The sequence below is a fragment of the Microcaecilia unicolor genome, chromosome 11 (genome assembly GCF_901765095.1).
Source record: "Microcaecilia unicolor chromosome 11, aMicUni1.1, whole genome shotgun sequence".
In the NCBI taxonomy this organism is placed as follows: domain Eukaryota; kingdom Metazoa; phylum Chordata; class Amphibia; order Gymnophiona; family Siphonopidae; genus Microcaecilia; species Microcaecilia unicolor.
Genome location: NC_044041.1, coordinates 2,399,334 through 2,419,417, shown reverse-complemented (window position 1 = coordinate 2,419,417; position 20,084 = coordinate 2,399,334). Strand labels below are relative to the sequence as shown.

Here is a 20,084-nt window from a genome sequence, read left to right as displayed (position 1 = left end):
AGCATGGGGATGTCCGTCAGCCAATGTATTCATTTTTACTGTCTCAGGGGGAGGAGTCCACCCAGTCCACCCCAAGGCCCACCCAAAAACTGAAGTCTCGCTGAGATGGAGTGGGCTCCTTACCACTTTCCCCTGCCCTAGAGAGATAGGCAAAAACCAGCAGAGTCCTGTCTCCTGGCAAAGAATAAACTATCCCAAATCCAGAAAGAGAAAAACAAAACCACGTGAACATCAGCCGGGGGGGGGGGGGGGGGGGGCTGCAGGATGACGTATCTTAGATTTGTAAATAAAACAACACAAAACTGCTCAAACCCAGATTCATTAAACAATATAAGTGAAATAACCCCCGTAATCACTTCCACAGAAGCGGTTAAATTATCTGCATTCTTTCGTCCTCAATAACCAGGGATCAAACAAACATTAGAAATGGTTTTACCCTTTATATATGCTGAACATGAGGAGGGACAACCTTGAAAATGAGCTAAGTAGGGAAGTGGCCACTGCCTGGGTCAATCAACCTGTCTGAAAAGTCTCCCTTCCCTTCCCTCTCCTCTGCCATCTGAAGTCTGTGCGGGCATCCATGGCACACGTGCGTTTAGCCAGGTTATAAAGAGGAATTTCTGTGGATAGGACTTTGTGCGTGAAATATTTTGATTTCACTTGACTTTTCCTACACAAGTAGAAAGTGAAAAATATGAGGCTTCTTTCCACACACAGATTTTGCAGCTTCTAATTTTCAAAGGGAAACTACACACCTGCTAACCTTTGAAAATGTGCTGCAAAGATTGTATTCAAAATTGCCCAAGGGTTGGATTTTATTTATTCCTTCATTTGCTTTCTTCAAAGCGTTTTCTTTAAGAACACCGAATTGGTTAAACGTATTAAACTTTCTAGAATTATTGGAGGGTGGCACCTCTTCCTCCCCCTTTGTTAAGGGTCTCATCCATACTTTCACTTTGCTTCCAACGTATATAAATAATGTTTCAGTAACGAGCTGTGACGTGACTGCAGAGATCCAGTACCTGCACCAATGATCAGCACGTTGGTGATGCTGGTGTTATAGTTGCTCAGAGTGATACACTTTGCCATAACCTTCGTCCGTCTTTGCGACTGGAGAGCCTGAAAGCAGAACTGCAGGTCAGTTAAGAAAAAGCACTCAGCCTTTAGCTGAGTCCACTCTGGAGCCCCCCAACCCCACCCCAACCCCATCTCTGGAAACAGCCTCACTTTAAAGCCATTTGTCATCTTCGATGACATCCTTCTTATCTGTTCCCTTCTCCGCTACTGCCAACTCCAGACTTCGCTCCTTCTGTCTTGCTGCGCCCTATGCCTGGAATAGACTTCCTGAGCCCCTACGTCTTGCCCCATCCTTGGCCACCTTTAAATCTAGACTGAAAGCCCACCTCTTTAACATTGCTTTTGACTAGTAACCACTTGTAACCACTCGCCTCCACCTACCCTCCTCTCTTCCTTCCCGTTCACATTAATTGATTTGATTTGCTTACTTTATTTTTTGTCTATTAGATTGTAAGCTCTTTGAGCAGGGACTGTCTTTCTTCTATGTTTGTGCAGCGCTGCGTACACCTTGTAGCGCTATAGAAATGCTAAATAGTAGTAGTAGTAAATGGCCCTTCTCCACTACTGCCAGCTCCAGACTTCGCGCCTTCTGTCTCGCTGCACCCTACGCCTGGAATAAACTTCCTGAGCCCCTACGTCTTGCCCCATCCTTGGACACCTTTAAATCTAGACTGAAAGCCCACCTCTTTAACATTGCTTTTGACTCGTAACCACTTGTAACCACTCGCCCCCACCTACCCTCCTCTCTTCCTTCCCGTTCACATTAATTGATTTGATTTGCTTACTTTATTTATTTTTTGTCTATTAGATTGTAAGCTCTTTGAGCAGGGACTGTCTTTCTTCTATGTTTGTGCAGCGCTGCGTACGCCTTGTAGCGCTATAGAAATGCTAAATAGTAGTAGTAGTAGTCTCTTGTAACCAGAGCTAATATTGTGATGTCATAATGACTCAGTCCACCAATAAGAGCCAACCTCATCAGTGATGTCACAATGGCTTGATTGTCCTATACTTGGCTCACTTTTATTACATAGCTCTTTGAGCAGGGACTGTCTTTCTTCTATGTTTGTGCAGCGCTGCGTATGCTTTGTAGCGCTATAGAAATGCTAAATAGTAGTAGTAGTAGTAGTAGTAGTAGATACATCATCCATTCAAGCAGGATGATAACAGCATCCTCTTTGCATGAGAAGTATCTAAGATCTTCCTACCTCATTAATAGGCTTTAATAAGTGCTAAAAGGACCAACTCACAGGAAGATGTTTTCAATGCTGTTTTAACATTTTTTTTAAAGGAAAATTCTTCCCTAAGGTAAAGATGGAGAAAACTGAAAAGAACAAGGGTGAGACAGAAGAACGCTGATCTGCGAGCAGTCTTAAAATGCAGGTGAAGGGATAACTAGATAGAGATGATGTTGTGATTGAAGCGAACATGGGGTGACAAGAGGAATTTGGTGATTTGATAAATTCTCTTGGACCCTGGAATATAAAAGCTCTATGAGCTACCAACAAAATTCTGAATTTCATTCTAAATTTTAGAAGGGAAGAAATACGACCTGACCTCTTTGTGTTAAACAGCACCGAACAGCTGCATTTTGCAGGTTCTGAAGCTGCTTCATAGAGGTCATTGTGTAAAGAATTACAGTAATCCAGGCAGAATAGGATCACGGTAAAGAGTAATGAAAACCAAACAAAAAAAACAGCACCACGGGCCTTTAAAAATGGAACACAGTTCTTTAATGAATGAGCCTTGACAAAAAGACCCTGCCACTTATCAAATAAAGTTTCATCCTCATTCTCATCAAAAATTGGTGGTTCCTGAAGTAAATTATTTAGTCGATCCTCAGAATAACTGAGTAATGAAAATCATTCAACAGACTAAAGCTGACACCGTACAAAAACACTGACCCACACACAGTAGTTAAACTGAGTGTCAAAGGGTAGGTTTGAGTCAAACATACAACCTGAGATGGTCGGTGAGGGATAGACTGAGCTAACTGTGGAGCCAGGGCAGGCCTGGAATAGGACTTTAAGGGATTCAGTTTCAGTCTATTATCCGCCTGCCATTTGGACACTGCATCTAGACACAAATTCAACAGTGAAAGGTCAGAACTAAAGGCCTTGTTTACTAAGGTGCGTTTGCATTTTTAACATGCCTCCAATTAGCATGTGCACTAACTATGGAATATTGTAGGTACATACACACTTAACGAGCGTACATGGTTAGCATGCGTTAAAGACGCTAACGCGCCTATAACGCGGCTTAGTAAACAGGGCCCTAAGACAGTCAACACTCAACACTGGTTGAATATCACCTGCGTAACTGAATCTATTAATGCCACATGTTTGAATGAGAACTACCAAATGACCTAGGAACACATTAAAAAGGCGAAAGGGAAATGGGACTTCACATACAGACTTTCTGAGGTTTTTGCAACTGCATTCAAAGCGGTTTACATATATTCAGGTACTTATTTTGTACCAGGGGCAATGGAGGGTTAAGTGACTTGCCCAGAGTACAGGACGTCAGACTCACAGAAACAGAAGTCTGCGCGGTTGCGTTGCTGATCTGCAAGGCAGGCTTCTATATGGAATGTTGCTAGTGGAATAGCAACATTCCATGTAGAATCTCAAATAGTAGCAACAGAATCTCAATAGTAGCAACATTCCATGTGGAACCTCAAATAGGGAAAGGGAACTGGGACTTGATATACCGCCTTTCTGAGGTGTTTGCAGCTACATTCAAAGCGGTTTACATATATTCAGGTACTTATTTGTACCTGGGGCAATGGGGGGTTAAATGACTCGCTCAGAGTCACAAGCAGCAGCAGTGGGAATCGAACTCAGTTCCCCAGGATCAAAGTCCACTGCACTAACCACTAGGCTTCTCCTAACCAACAAAACTGACCCCTGAAGCAAACCAAAACCTGTGGTACAAGAGAATAAAAAAACACACAACAGATTCTGTCTATAATGAAGGAAAAGAACTGACCTAAAACCCTCCCGTAAATTCCAGAAGCCACAAGATGACATAATAAAAGCTTGTGATCAATAAGGTAAAATGTTTCTGTTATATGCAAAGATACAATTACGGCACATCATTCATATCATGCAGACCTCAATCATATCCTCTCTCAGATTGGAAAAGAGGCGGCTGAGGAGGGATATAATTGAGGTCTACAAAATCCTGAGTGGTTTAGAACGAGTAGAAGTAAATCGATTTTTACTCTTTCAAAAAGTACAAAGACCAGGGCACACGCAAGAAAGTTACATGGAAATACTTTTAAAACAAACAGGAGGAAATATTTTTTTCACCCAAAGAATAGTTAAGTTCTGGAACTCTTTGCCGGAGGAAGTGGTAATGGCTGTTAGTGTATCTGGTTTCAAAAAAGGTTTGGAGAAGTTGCTGAAGGAAAAGTCCATAGTCTGTTACTGAGATGGACATTGGGAAGCCACAGCTTGCCCTGGGATTGGTAGCATGGAATGTTGCTACTATTTCAGATTCTGAATGGAATGTTGTTGCTCTTTGGGGTTCTACATGGAATGTTGCTTTTACATGAGATTCTGAATGGAATGTTGCTACTCTTTGGGGTTCTCCATGGAATGTTGCTACTATTTCAGATTCTGAATGGAATGTTGCTACTATTTCAGATTCTTAATGTAATGTTGCTACTCTTTGGGGTTCTACATGGAATATTACTACTATATGAGGTTCTGAATGGAACATTGCTGCTCTTTGGGGTTCTCCATGGAATGTTGCTACTACATGAGATTCTGAATGGAATGTTGTTGCTTTTTGGGGTTCTCCATGGAATGTTGCTACTACATGAGATTCTGAATGGAATGTTGCTACTCTTTGGGGTTCTCCATGGAATATTGCTACTGTTTGAGATTCTGAATAGAATGTTGCTACTCTGGGGTTCTGCATGGAATGTTGCTACTGTTTGAGATTCTGAATGGAATGTTGTTGCTCTTTGGGGTTCTGCATGGAATGTTGCTACTATATGAGATTCTGAATGGAATGTTGCTACTCGTTGGGGTTCTCCATGGAATGTTGCTACTAATTAAGATTCTGAATGGAATGTAGCTACTCTTTGGGGTTCTGCATGGAATGTTGCTACTGTTTGAGATTATGAATGGAATGTTGTTTCTCTTTGGGGTTCTACATGGAATGTTGCTACTATATGAGATTCTGAATGGAATGTTGCTACTCTTTGGGGTTCTCCATGGAATGTTGCTACTAATTGAGATTCTGAATGGAATGTAGCTACTCTTTGGGGTTCTGCATGGAATGTTGCTACTGTTTGAGATTCTGAATGGAATGTTGTTGCTCTTTGGGGTTCTACATGGAATGTTGCTACTATGTGAGATTCTGAATGGAATGTTGCTACTCTTTGGGATTCCAGAATCGTGTTACTCTTTGGGGTTCTACATGGAATGTTGCTACTGTTTGGGTTTCTGCCAGTTACTTGTGACCTGGATTGGCCACTACTGGAAGCAGAATACTGGGCTACATGGACCATTAGTCTGACCCAGTATGGCTATTCTTATGTTCTTATGTACTTGCGTCACTTACAGAATACTGCAAGTTACTCATGCAAACATATAAGAATAACTATACTGGATGAGACCAATGGTCCATCTAGCCCAGTTTCCTGCTTCCAACAGTGGCCAATCCCAAATAGTAGCAACTCACGTCCCTGTTGCATTCAGGCACATTTAGGTTGGTGCAAATGCAGGTACCTAAATTTCAGGCACTCTGATACCAGATTGTACTAGGTATTTCTATAACAGAATCCAGGCATCAGGTGCCGTTACAGAGTTATGCTGTCACTGCACAGTGTCAGGGTGCCTAAAAGGAGGTGCCCGTCTTATAAAATTACCCCCTTAAAACTACCACAAGTCAGAAAAAAGGGCCTCTTAATGCTCTCAAAATCAAAATAACATCCAGTGACCTATGAATTAACATGAGTGAAAATGTTCTCACGCATATAAAACATTGTGCTATTAACACAAATGTCTGAAAACGTTTTCAAAAGCTCTAAAATTGGTTTTAAAAAAGGCTAAATGAAATGCAAAATGTTTCCCTGTGGAAGAGATAATGGTCCTGCTTCATTTCCCCCTCTCATTCTCTCCAGACCTTGCTGTCATGGATTCACACAGACTCTTCTCACCTGTTTGCTTGCTCGAATATAAACTCTCTCCTTCTCTATTTTCACCTAAATGAAAAAAAAAAAACAATAAAATAGTTACACTTCCAAGCCAAATTGGTGAGCGACTTTTTAAAGAATTTCTTAACAGGAAGTATGTTATTCTCATGTTATATTACTTGTCAGTAAAAGATAAAGCTGAGCATTACCTGTGGGAATTGATTTTTGTAAGGTGTCTAACCTTTTATGAGCAGCTTTATTGTTACGATCTCAGGGAAGGTGAACACTTTTTGTCCTTTAGATTGTAAGCTCCTTTGAGCAGGGACTGTCCTTCTTTGTTAAATTGTACAGCGCTGCATAACCCAGGCAGCGCTTTAGAAATGTTAAGTAGTAGTAGTACTCCAACTACCACTATTACTAATCATTTCTATAGCGCTACTAGATGTACGCAGCGCTGTATGCATTATATGTATGTAACCTTGGAAGGACTGGAAAGTTAGAAATGAAGAGCTGAACCATAGAGGGAATGAGTCAGGAACATTTCCTGTGTATATATGGGAGATAGATGAAAGCATCACGTTAAATGTACAGAGGGCTGATGCTGTGGTGGCGGTTGATGGTGTTGATCTGCAATGGGTTGTTTTTTCCCTCTCACAATCACTTTATCATTTTTTCCATTTGATACACCATTTTACTTGTGCTCAAATCAAAACGGTTTACAGTGTTCTGTCAGTAATTTGGTGGTCCTTTCCTGTTCTCTGTTTTGATTTTAAAATGTAAACCGCTTTGATTTTATTGATTTTATTGATTTTATTTCCCACCCAAACCCACTTCTCCTCTCCCTCCATTCTCCATCTCGGTTGATAACACCCTCATCGTCCCCGTCTCATCTGCCCGCAACCTCAGTGTCATCTTCGACTCCTCCCTCTCCTTCTCTGCTCATATCCAGCAGATAGCCAAGACGTGTCGCTTCTTCCTCTATAACATTAGCAAAATTCGCCCTTTCCTCTCAGAGCACACCACCTGAACTCTCATCCACTCTCTCATTACCTCTCACCTTGACTACTGCAACCTACTCCTCACTGGTCTCCCACTTAGCCATGTATCCCCCCTTCAGTCCGTTCAGAACTCTGCTGCACGCCTTATCTTCCGCCTGGACCAATACACTCATATCACCCCTCTCCTCAAGTCACTTCATTGGCTTCCGATCAGGTACCGCATTCAGTTCAAGCTTCTGCTACTAACCTACAAATGCACTCGATCTGCAGCCCCTCCTTACCTCTCAACCCTCATCTCCCCTTACGTAACCTCCACTCTCAGGACAAATCCTTCCTTTCAGTACCCTTCTCCACCACCGCCAACTCCAGGCTCCGCCCTTTCTGCCTCGCCTCACCCCATGCGTGGAACGGACTCCTTGAGCCCATACGCCAGGCCCCCTCCCTCCCCATCTTCAAATCTCTGCTTAAAGCCCACCTCTTCAATGTCGCCTTCGGCACCTAACCACTACACCTCTACTCAGGAAATCTAGACTGCCCCAACTTGACATTTCGTTCTTTAGATTGTAAGCTCCTTTGAGCAGGGACCGTCCTTCTTTGTTAACTTGTACAGCGCTGCGTAACCCTAGTCGCGCTCTAGAAATGTTAAGTAGTAGTAGTAGTAGTAGTAACTGTGAAAGGCTGTATATCAAGTTTGTATCACTGTTGTGATATATTGCTAAAATTAGTTTTTTGTATGATAAACAAGGAGGATTAAGCTACAATTCCACTTTGAGCCAGTGCCAGAAATGTGGAGTGTTACTAAAGCTGTGTTATTTTGTTGGTTTTACGTTATTTAAGAGCTAGTCAGGGCACAAGGGTGCCCAGCGACCCCTTTACAAGATGTTCTCATAGACAGAACTACTGAAGCCACATGAAGCCCCAGAGACTCCCCTGTTAAATAAATTCCACATTCCTGAAACTGACCCTCTGACAGGCAACTCTCTGAATTGTTTTATAGAAAATGCACCTGAAATTTTGGCAAACCATCTAATCCTGGAAAGTCCTCGATGTCCCCAGTGCCAATACTGAAGCAGGCACCGTGCCAGGGGCAGCGAATTCTTCCTCTGGACAGCACTCCTGCAAGACAGAGACGGCCAGTTACAATAACTGTTCTCACAGCTGCGTCTTTCTGTCCAGGATAAGAGTTTGCTTCGCTGACCAGAAAGCCGAACGTGAGTTAAGGTACCAAATTCTCAGAAGAGAGGCCTTCCCAGACCCAAAACAGATTATTGGATGGAAGTATTTTGTGTCCTGATATATTTCTATGTTCAGCAACAGCCGGACAGCGACACTAGATATCTGGATATATCACGTCCTGCCAGAGTTATCCGGATAGTGACACCAAATATGTGGATATTACCACCAACCGCCAGAGTTATCCGGATAGCGACACCGAATATGTGGATATTACCACCACCCGCCAGAGTTATCCGAATAGCGACACCAAATATGTGGATATTACCACCACCCGCCAGAGTTATCCGGATAGTGACACCAAATATGTGGATATTACCACCACCCGCCAGAGTTATCCGGATAGGGACACCGAATATGTGGATATTACCACCACCCGCCAGAGTTATCCGGATAGCGACACCAAATGTGTGGCTATTACCACCACCCACCAGAGTTATCCGGATAGGGACACCAAATATGTGAATATTACCACCAACCGCCAGAGTTATCCGGATAGCGACACCAAATACAGTATGTGAATATTACCACCACCCGCCAGAGTTATCCGGATAGGGACACCAAATGTGTGGATATTACCACCAGCCGCCACAGTTATCCGGATAGCGACACTAAATATGTGGATATTACCACCACCCGCCAGAGTTATCCGGATAGCGACACTAAATATCTGGGTATCCCTCCAACCAACAGAGTTATCTAGACAGTGATCCCAAATTCTGTAAGCCGACCATTATTTCCCACGTAAAGTGGTAGGATCAGAGATTTCTCACCTTTCACCAGTGGTGCCCCGTAATGTGGACACTTGTGTCCCATGGCGTAGTATTCTCCGTTCTGTTTGATCAGAAGGGCTTTGCCACAGCCCAGGTCCACCTCTCGCATCCTACATGAAAGCAGAAGAAAGTTTGCTCCAGAGCTGCACGTGCAAACTGTTTCACAAGCAGCCATGATGCGCACAAGGAGGGAGGAGACCAGGGCTGCCAGCTGTCAGTAAATTTTCTGTTGATTATTAAAAACCAGTGGCGTAGGAAGGGGGGGCGGTCCACCCCGGGTGCACGCCGCTAGGGGTGTCGGCTCCGCGCTGGTGCACTGCCCTCTCTGCCCCGGAACAGGTTACTTCCTGTTCTGGGACAGAGAGAGCAGTGAACCAGAACGGAGCCGACACACCCCAGCAACGTGCAGTCGGGGCGGATCGGCCCTCCCGCCCGTCCCTCGCCGCAGGTATGCGCTCCGGGGGGGGGTATGCACTCAGGGGGGGTGCGCTCCAGCGGGAGGAGGATGCGCCGTGCTGCACCCGGGGGGGGGGTGCGCAGCGGCGACCCGCCCTGGGTGTCAGCTCCCCTCGCTACAGCTCTGTGAAAAACAAATGAATGAAATAACAGGACCGTAAAAATAATGTCATGGTGGAGTCGAGGACTGTTCCAGAATTTAAAAAGGCATGGGATCGCTTAGGAACAGGAAGAATTGGGGGTTACAGAGGATGGGCAGACTGGATGGGTCATATGGCCTTTATCTGCCGTCATGTTTCTATGTCAGTTAAAACTCTTATGCCTCAGGTGTGATGGGCGCTGGTTCTGCAATGCTCCACCGCTTGGGAGCCGGGAATTATATCTCTGTTCGTCAGGGTGAATCTTGGCTACTGAGCAGTGGCATAGCCACAGGTGGGCCTTGGTGGGCCAGGACCCACCCGTTTAGGGCTCAGGCCCATCCAACAGTAGCACACGTTTAGCGGTAGCTGGTGGGGATCCCAAGCTTGGCCAGCTGAAGACACTACTCTCTACGATACCAGCATCTGCGCATTCTCAGTTTTCAGCACATTCCTGCTGCAGACCCCCAAGATAGAAAGAAGCATTTTCCCGCCAGCTGAGATATTTTTCTGGTGGTGGTTGGGGGGAGGAAGAACACTTGGTGCCCACCCACTTCTTGTCTAGGCCCACCTAAAATCTGTTGTCTGGCTACGCCTCTGCTACTGAGGATAATTTTATAAGGGTAGAATGGGATTTTCAGTGCTTAGAATACTGACATTTGCACAGTTGCTTGTGAGACTTACACTATTCTGCAAGTTCCCCCAGGGTTGCCAGGTGGAAAATTTTTTCCCCACCCAAACCAGCCCAAACCCGCCCAAAGTCAAACCCCGCCCCTGACACCCCCACCCCCGCCGTCATCAACCCCGCCCCCGCCGTCATCGGCCCCGCCTCTTCCGTCACGACCCCGCCTCCCCGTCATCGGCCCCACCCAGAATATCACTAACCCCGCCCAAAATGTCACTAGCCACGCCCCCGCGGCCTGAAAAACCGCTAAAAAAAACGCCGAAAGACCCCAAAACAAGCCCAAAAAACCGCAACCCGCCACGGGCAAAAATTTCCTGCGGCGGGTCACGGAAAACCGCCCAATTGGGCGGGAAAACCGCCCACCTGGCAACACTGGTTCCCACTGAGCTTAGCATGCATGATTTGTACACAAGCACTGGGGCCTTGTTTATAAAACAATTACCCCCAATAAATCTGTGCGCAAAATGATGAAAGAAAATGTTTCTATAAAAAGATAAGGCTGTTTGTAAAAATATGGACGACTGACACTTAAAAGTAGGTTCCCCTGCGCAGTTCCCTGGATGCCTAGATTTTGGCTACAGAGAGTGGATGATTGACAATGTATCAGGAGGGTGCGTTTTCCTAAGACTATTCAGAGAATTTTTACATCTGCCCAGGGGTAGGGAGGGAGGAGGCGAAAGGGACTGGAACTCTGAGGGAGGGAGAGGGGAGCTGGAACGTGGAGGGAGAGGGTGGAGGGGACGGGGTGGGGGGAGGGGGTAGAGGGGGGCATGGAATGCACCACCTGTAAAAATAAAATTTCAGCACCCCCCAATCATTTTGAAAAATTGGCTCCTATGGCCCCTGGTACAAATAAGTGCCTGCATATAGTATGTAAACCGCTTTGAATGTAGTTGCAAAAACCCCAGAAAGGCAGTAGATCAAATCCCATTTCCCTTTCCCTTAGCACATTCTCTGTTTCTGCAGGTAAATCCCACGCAAACTTTAGTGAGGACACAATGCCAAAAGCAGGAAAGGGGTTAGTACTAACATGTTCCAGCAGGTTTTGCATATCATTATTTGTTTTCGAAAAAAGCTAAAGTTCTTACGTTAGGTCCCTAAATTTTCAGTCAAATCTAGGAGCTTAAGTTTTCAGCTGAATAGTCACCTAAATGTAGGCCATTCATTTGTCTACGTTCATGAGTCTCATTGAAGCGCCCTGGTGCTGAAAGTCGGTGCTCAGCGCCTAACTTTTCCCCCCACCTGAAATCTATCCCTCCTGTCACCTGCTTTTTAAGAGTTTTGTGAAATTTTGAGCAAAAACTCAGCCCTAGTCAGTTTTCAGAGAGGCTAATTGCAGAGCATCTGTCTGAAAGGAGCCTTTTATCGCAGGGCTTTCCCACGCACCAGGGGCATAGCCAGACCTGAGCAGGAGGGGGGGCCAGAGCCCAAGGTGGGGGGCACTGTTTAGCCACCTCCCCGCGCCGCCAACCCCCCTCCTCGCCACCGCCCCCCCCCCCCCCCGCCACTTTGGACCGCAACCCCCCCCCCCCGCTACTTTGGACCGCCACTGCAAACCCCCCCCCCCCCCACTGCCGCCCGCCTCTTGCCCCGCCGCCGCATCAGGTACCTTGTTTGCTGGCAGGGGTCCCCAATCCCCGCCAGCCGAAGAGTCTTCTTCAGCGCTGGTCGACTCCGGTGCCTTTCTTGTGGGATCATCTGTTTCTGACACCTTACGTCCTGCAAGGGGCTACATGCTCAGTGCAGGACATAAGGCATCAGAAACAGATGATCCCACAACGAAGGTGCCAGAATTGACTGGCACTGAAGAAAACTCTTTGGCTGGCGGGGATTGGGGACCCCTGCCAGCAAACAAGTTACCTGATGTGGCGGCGGGGCGGTGGGGCGGGGGGGCGGGAGGCAACAGCAGGGGGGGGGTCAAATGTAGAGGGGGCCAGGGTGCAATGTGTGGGGGCCCATGCCCCTGTGGCCCCACGTAGCTACGCCCCTGCCACGCACTAAGCCCATTGGTAACCTGGCCCCAAAATAGGGCTTTTTTCTTTTGGCAGGTCCTGTGCTAATTTTTCCATTAGCACGTGAGATCTGCATAAATACTTCTAGGCCTGCTCCCGTATTGAGTCTGAGTTATCCAATTAGCGCAAACATGTTAGCGGGATAACACTTCCACACCCAGTCCCTACCCATGACATGTCCCCTCCTGAAAAATAGCAAAACAAACAGCACGCAATTAGCACTGCATTGACAGGCAAATTACTGCGAAGTGCTTTAATAATAGGACCACAAGCACATTAGCACTTCTTACATCAAATGGACTCTGTTAAAAATGTTGGGTTAATGCTGCGATTTGAACCTGTTTTGATAAACAAAGCCCTCGGCAGATGCAGGATGTGATGGAGCCTCTTCCCAGGCCTCAGCAGCTCCAGTGGGAGGGAATTTGAAGCCAGTTCTTACGAGGTGCAGCGTACGACACTAGAGCGCAAGACACAGGACCAGTTGCCGAACTCGTTCTTAAATGTAGTAATATGAACGTGCGTATCAACCTCCAGTATTTAAACAGCATTTTTCCTAGACCCTGGAAGGCGGTAACCAGACGTTCCTGTGGGTGAAATGTTTGCGTCTTGCCCACCATCCCTGCCAGACTCTTGGATTCTCACAATGGCCTGCAGAATTTAATTGAGTAACGAGCAACCCAGTACCAATAACTGGGCAACTAACAATCAAATATTGGACTCAATTGGCAACAATTTGGATTTACCTGCTCATCTTGCTAGATGTTGTTCTAAATCTTTTAGCACGCAACTGAAAAGGCGTCTTGGCCATAGGAGAGGCATGGGTGGGTCACGGGTGTTCACTATTATCGAATTTGGGGGATCTGCGCCTAGTTTATACATGAAGATTTACACCAGTTGGCGTTGATTCTCATGCCTAAAGTTGGGTGCGAATCCCGGTGCTATGCATTAAATAGTGCCCAACTCAGCGTGTTTATAAAATAGAGTTCATTGGCACCCCATAACGTATATGTGTGTATCAGTCAGTATTACACTGTTCCTGGGATGGAGGAAGATCAGAGGAAGCTACTGCAGGCATAGTTTTACATTTTCGAACTACAGGGCACAAACCTGTGAGTACGTTTGACAGGGGCACTAATGAAAGCACAGGTATCCGGGCAAATACTGTGGATAAAAATCATCCCCACCAGGGAAAGTTTGAAACCCTTCTGGAGCAGGACCCAGAAATGTTCAGCACATACATACAATCTGGATCAAATTTCTTCTGGCTGGATTTAAGAGAGTTTGCACTGGTCCCAGTGATTGTGTCATATCTCTGCACTGAACCTGATGCAGTGTGACATGTCTCCTGCCCTTCCAAATGTCACATCAACCCCAGAATGGTATCTGTGAGCACCTACTGCCCATTCTCCAGCTCCTTCACATGACACACAGACGCCTCCACCACATCCTTGGCCTTGGGGTAGGGGTTCAGAGTGATGGGACGTTCCTCCAGGTGGAAGTGCCGGCTGGTTCCGTTGGCTTTGTATGCCAGAGGACTGGCTTTGCCATTTGGGGACATCTCCTCCTTTTCAGGTAACACAACTTCAACTTTCACTTCAACTGTAGGAAGAAGCAAAGGATTCAGTGTTAGACATTGGTGTCCTGTAGTGGGTGCATTCATAACAGCCTGTTCTTAGCCACTAATGACATGGATGGACCATGTTTGCCCTTTATACACCTTAAGAGGCCTCTAAGCTCCTCCCAAGGAACATCACTATCTGTACCATCAAAAGAGATTGCACGATATGATACCCGCACGATATGATACCCGCAGCCTTCTCAGGAGCCCCCCACACTTTGGAACTTACACCCAGAGGGGCTACATCTAACTTGAGACTGCCTCTACTTCAGGAAGCAGGTGAAAGCCTGGCTCTTCTCCCAAGCCTTTAATACATAAGTACATAAGTACATAAGTATTGCCATACAGAGACAGGCTGAAGGTCCATCAAGCCCAGCATCCTGTTTCCAACAATGGCCAATCCAGGTCACAAATACCTGGCAAGATCCCAAAACAATGCGATACATTATTATGCTGCTTATCTTAGAAATAAGCACTGGATTTTCCCCAAGTCCATCTTAATAATGTCTTATGGATTTTACACTCCCTCCGACCCTGGACTAGCTGGCTACACAACCTGTAACTTAGACCTATTCCTCATATCTTCTTTAACTGTACACGTAATTTGCCTTGAGTTCAGCCAGTTAACTCTGCTCTACCCTTCTTGACCTCTCTATATCTGCACTTGGTCCATCAGCTACACAGTAATATATCTCATTTTATTGTATGAACAGAATTAGCATGTTATCTATGTTATTCTAATGTCTGCTTATTAGGTGTTCCATTGGTATTATGATGGTATTATATTATATCTTCAGTTTGAATGTTCTATTGTCTATTAGGTGTTTCGCTGGTATTATGTTGACATTGTGTTAGATCTATGTTATTTTAATGTTCTAATGTCTACTTATTAGGGGGTCCTTTTATGAAGCTGCGGCAAAAGGGAGTCTGTGCGGGCATCAGTGCGTGTTTTTGATGCGCACCGAAGCTCCCATTTTGGGTGGGAGCACTTACCAACACCCATTGAGTTGGCGGTCAGGGCTCCCACACTACCCCAGCGGTAAGTTGGCAGAATGTGGCACTGCTCTATTACCACTGGGTACACACTGGCGATACAAAAATAAAAACACCTAGAAGGACCCCCTAATAAGCAGACATTAGAACATTCAAATGACATAGATATAATATGAAACACTTAATGGAAAATGGAGTGCATGGAGGGGGGGGGGGGGCTCGGGTTGCTGCGGTAGCCCAGCGGTACTTCCCTTTTAGTGAGTGGTAAGCCCGTATTGGGCTTACTGCCTCTTTGGTGTTTAATTGGTATTATTCTGATATCATATCTATGTTATTTGAATGTTTCTTTTTCTGTCTATTATGGTATCATTTGTACTGTAATAACATTTATCATTTTTCAGTTACATGGTTGTTCTGCAGCGCTGTTAAATGTTTTAATTTCTGATAATGTTTCATGTTAGTTCCATTATTAGGTTTTAATTTGCTTTTTCTGCTACTACTACTACTACTATTTAGCATTTCTATAGCGCTACAAGGCATACGCAGCGCTGCACAAACATAGAAGAAAGACCAGTCCCTGCTCAAAGAGCTATGTAATAAAAGTGAGCCAAGTATAGGACAATCAAGCCATTGTGACATCACTGATGAGGTTGGCTCTTATTGGTGGACTGAGGCATTATGACATCACAATATTAGCTCTGGTTACAAGAGACTACTAACCTACTATTTATCACTTCTATAGCGCTACAAGGCGTACGCAGCGCTGCACAAACATAGAAGAAAGACAGTCCCTGCTCAAAGAGCTATGTAATAAAAGTGAGCCAAGTATAGGGACAATCAAGCCATTGTGACATCACTGATGAGGTTGGCTCTTATTGGTGGCCTGAGGCATTATGACATCACAATATTAGCTCTGGTTACAAGAGACTACTACTACTACTATTTAGCATTTCTATAGCGCTACAAGGCATAACGCAGCGCTGGCACAAACATAGAAGAAAGACAGTCCCTGCTCAAAGAGCTTACAATCTAATAGACAAAAAATAAATAAAGTAAGCAAATCAAATCAATTAATGTGTAGAGGAAAGAGGAGAGGAGGGTAGGTGGAGGCGAGTGGGAATATTTATTTCAGGCCCTTCAGTATATTGGTATGGGGGGAGGGGTGGTTCCTCACTGCAGTGCAGATTTTATACACCAATCCCAAGGTGGCCTTACTTGTGAACAGTATGCACACAACCACCTTTGATGTTCAAAGAGGTACCAGGCAGGGCTGTCCTCTCTCTCTTGTTTACCTTGAACATCTTCGTTTGATTCAGCTCAACACCGATGTATCGGGTGTGACTCTGCCTTTTTTAACGGTTAAAGTTCTAGCATTTGCTGATGAACTACAGCTCATGTGTCCTAAGTGTCAAGGGTGTGGGGCCAACTGGGACATATGTTTTGGTCTTTCCCGGACATACAGCATTTCTGGACTCAACTCATTTCCCATGTCTCCTCATTTTGGAAACTTGGTTGGACTCCTTCCTGTCACCAGTTGTTCGATATCTTTTGGCTGCGGGGGAATCCTCCTTCGGAGATAAGTGCCTTCCTTCCTACGGCGTGCTGTCTCGATGGCCAAGAAGGTGATCGTACAATTATAGCTCACTCTGGATAACCCCACAGTATCTCACTGGAAGTCAACCATGATTCAGCTTTGTGCTTTGGGACACAGAGGTATCCCGGATCCAGCTTCCTCTAATGGAGAACCTTTTCTTCGGGTCTGGGCACCCTTCTGTGACACCGACACCAGTGGCTTGCAGCCACATCCTGAATGCTTAAGATTGTGGTTTGTTGTACTTTGGGGGGGGGGGGGCATTTAAACAAAAACTATTGTTTCTTGTATTTGATTCTGGGCTTTGTTGATCTTCTTGATTATGGTAACTTTGCGACTTATGTAGACTTTGTTCTTTGTATTGGCCATTTATTGAAGTAAATAAATATGATATTGAAAAATTAAAAAATCAGTGGAGGCTTAGCCTAGTGTTAGCAGAAGGCACTCAGGATCAGGGAAGCCACTTCTTCACTCAGAACCAGTCCAACAGGTAGACACAACTAAGCAGACTCCTAGGCCAGCGCCTTCTAGAGGGCAGCAAAGAGCAGTTGCAGTGAAAGCAAAACAGATCCCAATTCAAACAACCATCAATGCACAATTTTACCTGCAGAAAAGGGTGGTGACACACAGACACACGCATACACACAAACACACACACGCACACAGACCCCTCCCCCCGTCCAATATTTAAAAGGATGATGTCATTGTGGGGATTAAGGGCCTGATAGATAATTGCATTGGAGTCTAGTAGTCCATGAGGATCCCAAAATACCTCAGTAATGGCGCCTCACTCCCTCTCTTCCTCTTCTGCATTCACAGCCCAGCATTTGCCTCTCTTTCTCTGAACCTCTCCCCCCCCCAGCCTCTGTTCTACCTCAAAGGCATTGCCAGTGGTGGCAATTTCTATAGGCAACCTGCGCTGGCCCTATAGGCTTCTCTCTACTGTGTCCCACACTCAATGATGTCACTTCCTGTTTCATCACTGTCGGGGAACAGTGGAGAGAAGCCTGCAGGGCTGGCAATGGCTCTGAGGTAGACCGGGGAGGGGGTTCAGACAGAGAGATGGGTAGGAGGGGGTTGGCAGGAGTAGATGCTGGATCTGAGGCAGAAAAGAGGGAGAAAGATGGAGACATGTGACTAGGGGCAGAAGGGATGGATGGGAAGTACGGGGGTTGGAGTGGGAAGGACCCATCCTGGTTAACTCTGGGTCCACGCAGAAAGGCAGGTCTGGCTATGCCCCTGGATAATTGAGGGAAGGGTGTAAGGTTGAAGGTTTTTACCCAGCCCCCGCCCTGTCTCCACTAACACACCTTATGATCTTTCATAACTCACAGCACCTGCCAATCACATCTAAATTTGGATTTGGAAAGTCGAGTACTGAAAAGCAGCTGAACTTTGGGTTAATTCAGGTCTCCGGCCTGGAACATTGTCTACCTGAGGTTGGCACCTTACAAAAGCAGGGGTTGGGCCGGGCAGTATAGTACTCATTGCACGAAAGGCTTCTAGCAAGGCAGGATTTCTTCTCGGCTGGTTTTATCTTTAAAGCGTTATAAACTTCAGCAGTAAATATTTGCAAAATAAAGGAGAGGCTCAGGGTTTAGGGCTCTGCTTCTCAGCGTTTGACAATGTTCATTTGTGTAACACCCAGAACACTAACCCTGGGGCTGAACAAGAGAAGCCTAAATATTTCCTACAAACCATCAAGAGAAATACAAATATTCTTAAGATACAGTCATTTACTTTGGGACTTTTTTTTACACAAGCCTAATGTGTGCTAAACGCTTCATGTCCAATTTTGTACCTATGGGCCACTGGCATTTACTTAGCACAGGCTTAGCGTTAGTAAAATATTGTAGATGACGGCAGATAAAGACCTGTTTGCCCAACAAGATAAACTCATTACTTATCCTATGTGATACTTCACATGTATACCTGGTCTTGATTTGTCCTTGCCATTTTCCAGGCATAGACCATGGAAGTTTGCTCGAAAATTTCTGCAGTTAACGTTGAAGCCCCCGAACAGCTCCAGTCCAGCCCATCCGAATCTATTTAGGAACGATAAGGGCACAGACTGTAGACGTCTGCCCGGCACTGGCCTTGTTCTCCAACTTCTGAAGCTGCATCTGTCCAGCCATTTTCATGACACATACCCAGGGGCATAGCCAGACACCCAATTCTGGGTGGGCCTTGGCCCAAGATAGGTAGGCAGAAGAACCCCGCCCCATCCCGCAGGTGATTTGGTCTCTCCTTCTCTCACCTGCATGCCATCTCCTCTCTCCCAGATACCTTTTAAATAGCAGATTTTCACCGGCAGCGAACAGCAACTAATACGCACTGCTCATGTTGGCCCCATAGCATGAATCAGTCGCTGATCGCTGCAGGCAAAGATCTGCAATTTACAAGGTCTGCAGGAGGGACAGTTGTTGGCAGTTTTCAGCTGGTGGGGCTTGGGGATCCCTGCAAGCCACATTATAGGCAGGCTGCTACTGGCTGGGCCTGAGTCCAAAGTGGGTGGGCCTGGGCCCACCCTTGGCTATGCCACTGGCACAGACCGTAGAAGTCTTGCTCAGGACTGGCTTTGCTTCCCAATTACCGGTGTTGCTTCCTGATCTCCACTAACTAAGCTTGTTTGGTTCCGTGTCATCCATTCAGGATTCCTTTCAGTTTTTCCTACACGTTTGAATTCCGTTACCATTTTCATCTCCACCACGTCCCGCAAGAGGGCATTCCAGGTATCACCACCATCTGATATTATTTTTTTACATTAGTTATTGCATTTTATTTTTCCCCACAGAAGTTTTCATCTTCAGTGAATAATCTGGGACTGACGAGCTACACATCACAAATTCACATGAAACTCACTGTTCACATTGAGAAACTTGTAACCATTCTGAGATCTGTACAAGGCCGGGAGCTACTATGCTTCTCTTACAGCTTGGCCTTTAAAGTAAAACATAAAAACTATTTTAAGAAACAGGGCTATAGAAAATAAAGTAAATTATGTAGCTTTCAGCTATCAGTACTTACAAACTGCAATTCTGCCATTAGCTTTCACTAGAATAATCCTTAACATGATAAGTCTCTCAAGAACGACAACAATATACTGAAAGTGTCCTCAGCTTGGTCCAGTACCAAAGTCGTTTTACGGAGGGTCTTAAGGAGACCAGGGGACATACAACAGCAGTGGGCAAAACTGAAAGAGTAACTAACTTGTTAGTCTCACTCACACGCACAAGGAGTGACTCGGGCAGAGTCATGCATTTGGGCTGTAAAAACCTGAAGGATGGGTACAGTTTGGGGTTTGAAGAACTTTTGTGAATGAAAGAGGCGTGGGACTTGGGTGTGGTCGTATGTGATGATCTTAAGGT

At 45.6% G+C, this 20,084-nt stretch overlaps 1 protein-coding gene across 3 annotated transcripts in view; it reads right to left on the bottom strand.

Annotated features, from left to right (window-relative positions):
- LOC115480791 (apoptosis-inducing factor 3-like) overlaps positions 1–20,084 on the bottom strand; it is a 125,253-nt gene that overhangs the window by 52,256 nt on the left and 52,913 nt on the right. For 2 of the 3 annotated variants that reach the window (XM_030219693.1, XM_030219694.1), the window contains 5 exons: positions 13,912–14,113; positions 9,225–9,334; positions 8,225–8,334; positions 6,245–6,289; positions 1,023–1,119 (listed from right to left, as the gene is read on the bottom strand). In XM_030219693.1, the coding sequence (XP_030075553.1) occupies positions 1,023–1,119; positions 6,245–6,289; positions 8,225–8,334; positions 9,225–9,334; positions 13,912–14,113 (564 nt within the window). Of the gene's footprint in view, positions 1–1,022; positions 1,120–6,244; positions 6,290–8,224; positions 8,335–9,224; positions 9,335–13,911; positions 14,114–19,578; positions 19,646–20,084 lie in introns of those variants that run through there. The other variant, XM_030219695.1, reaches the window with a different exon arrangement.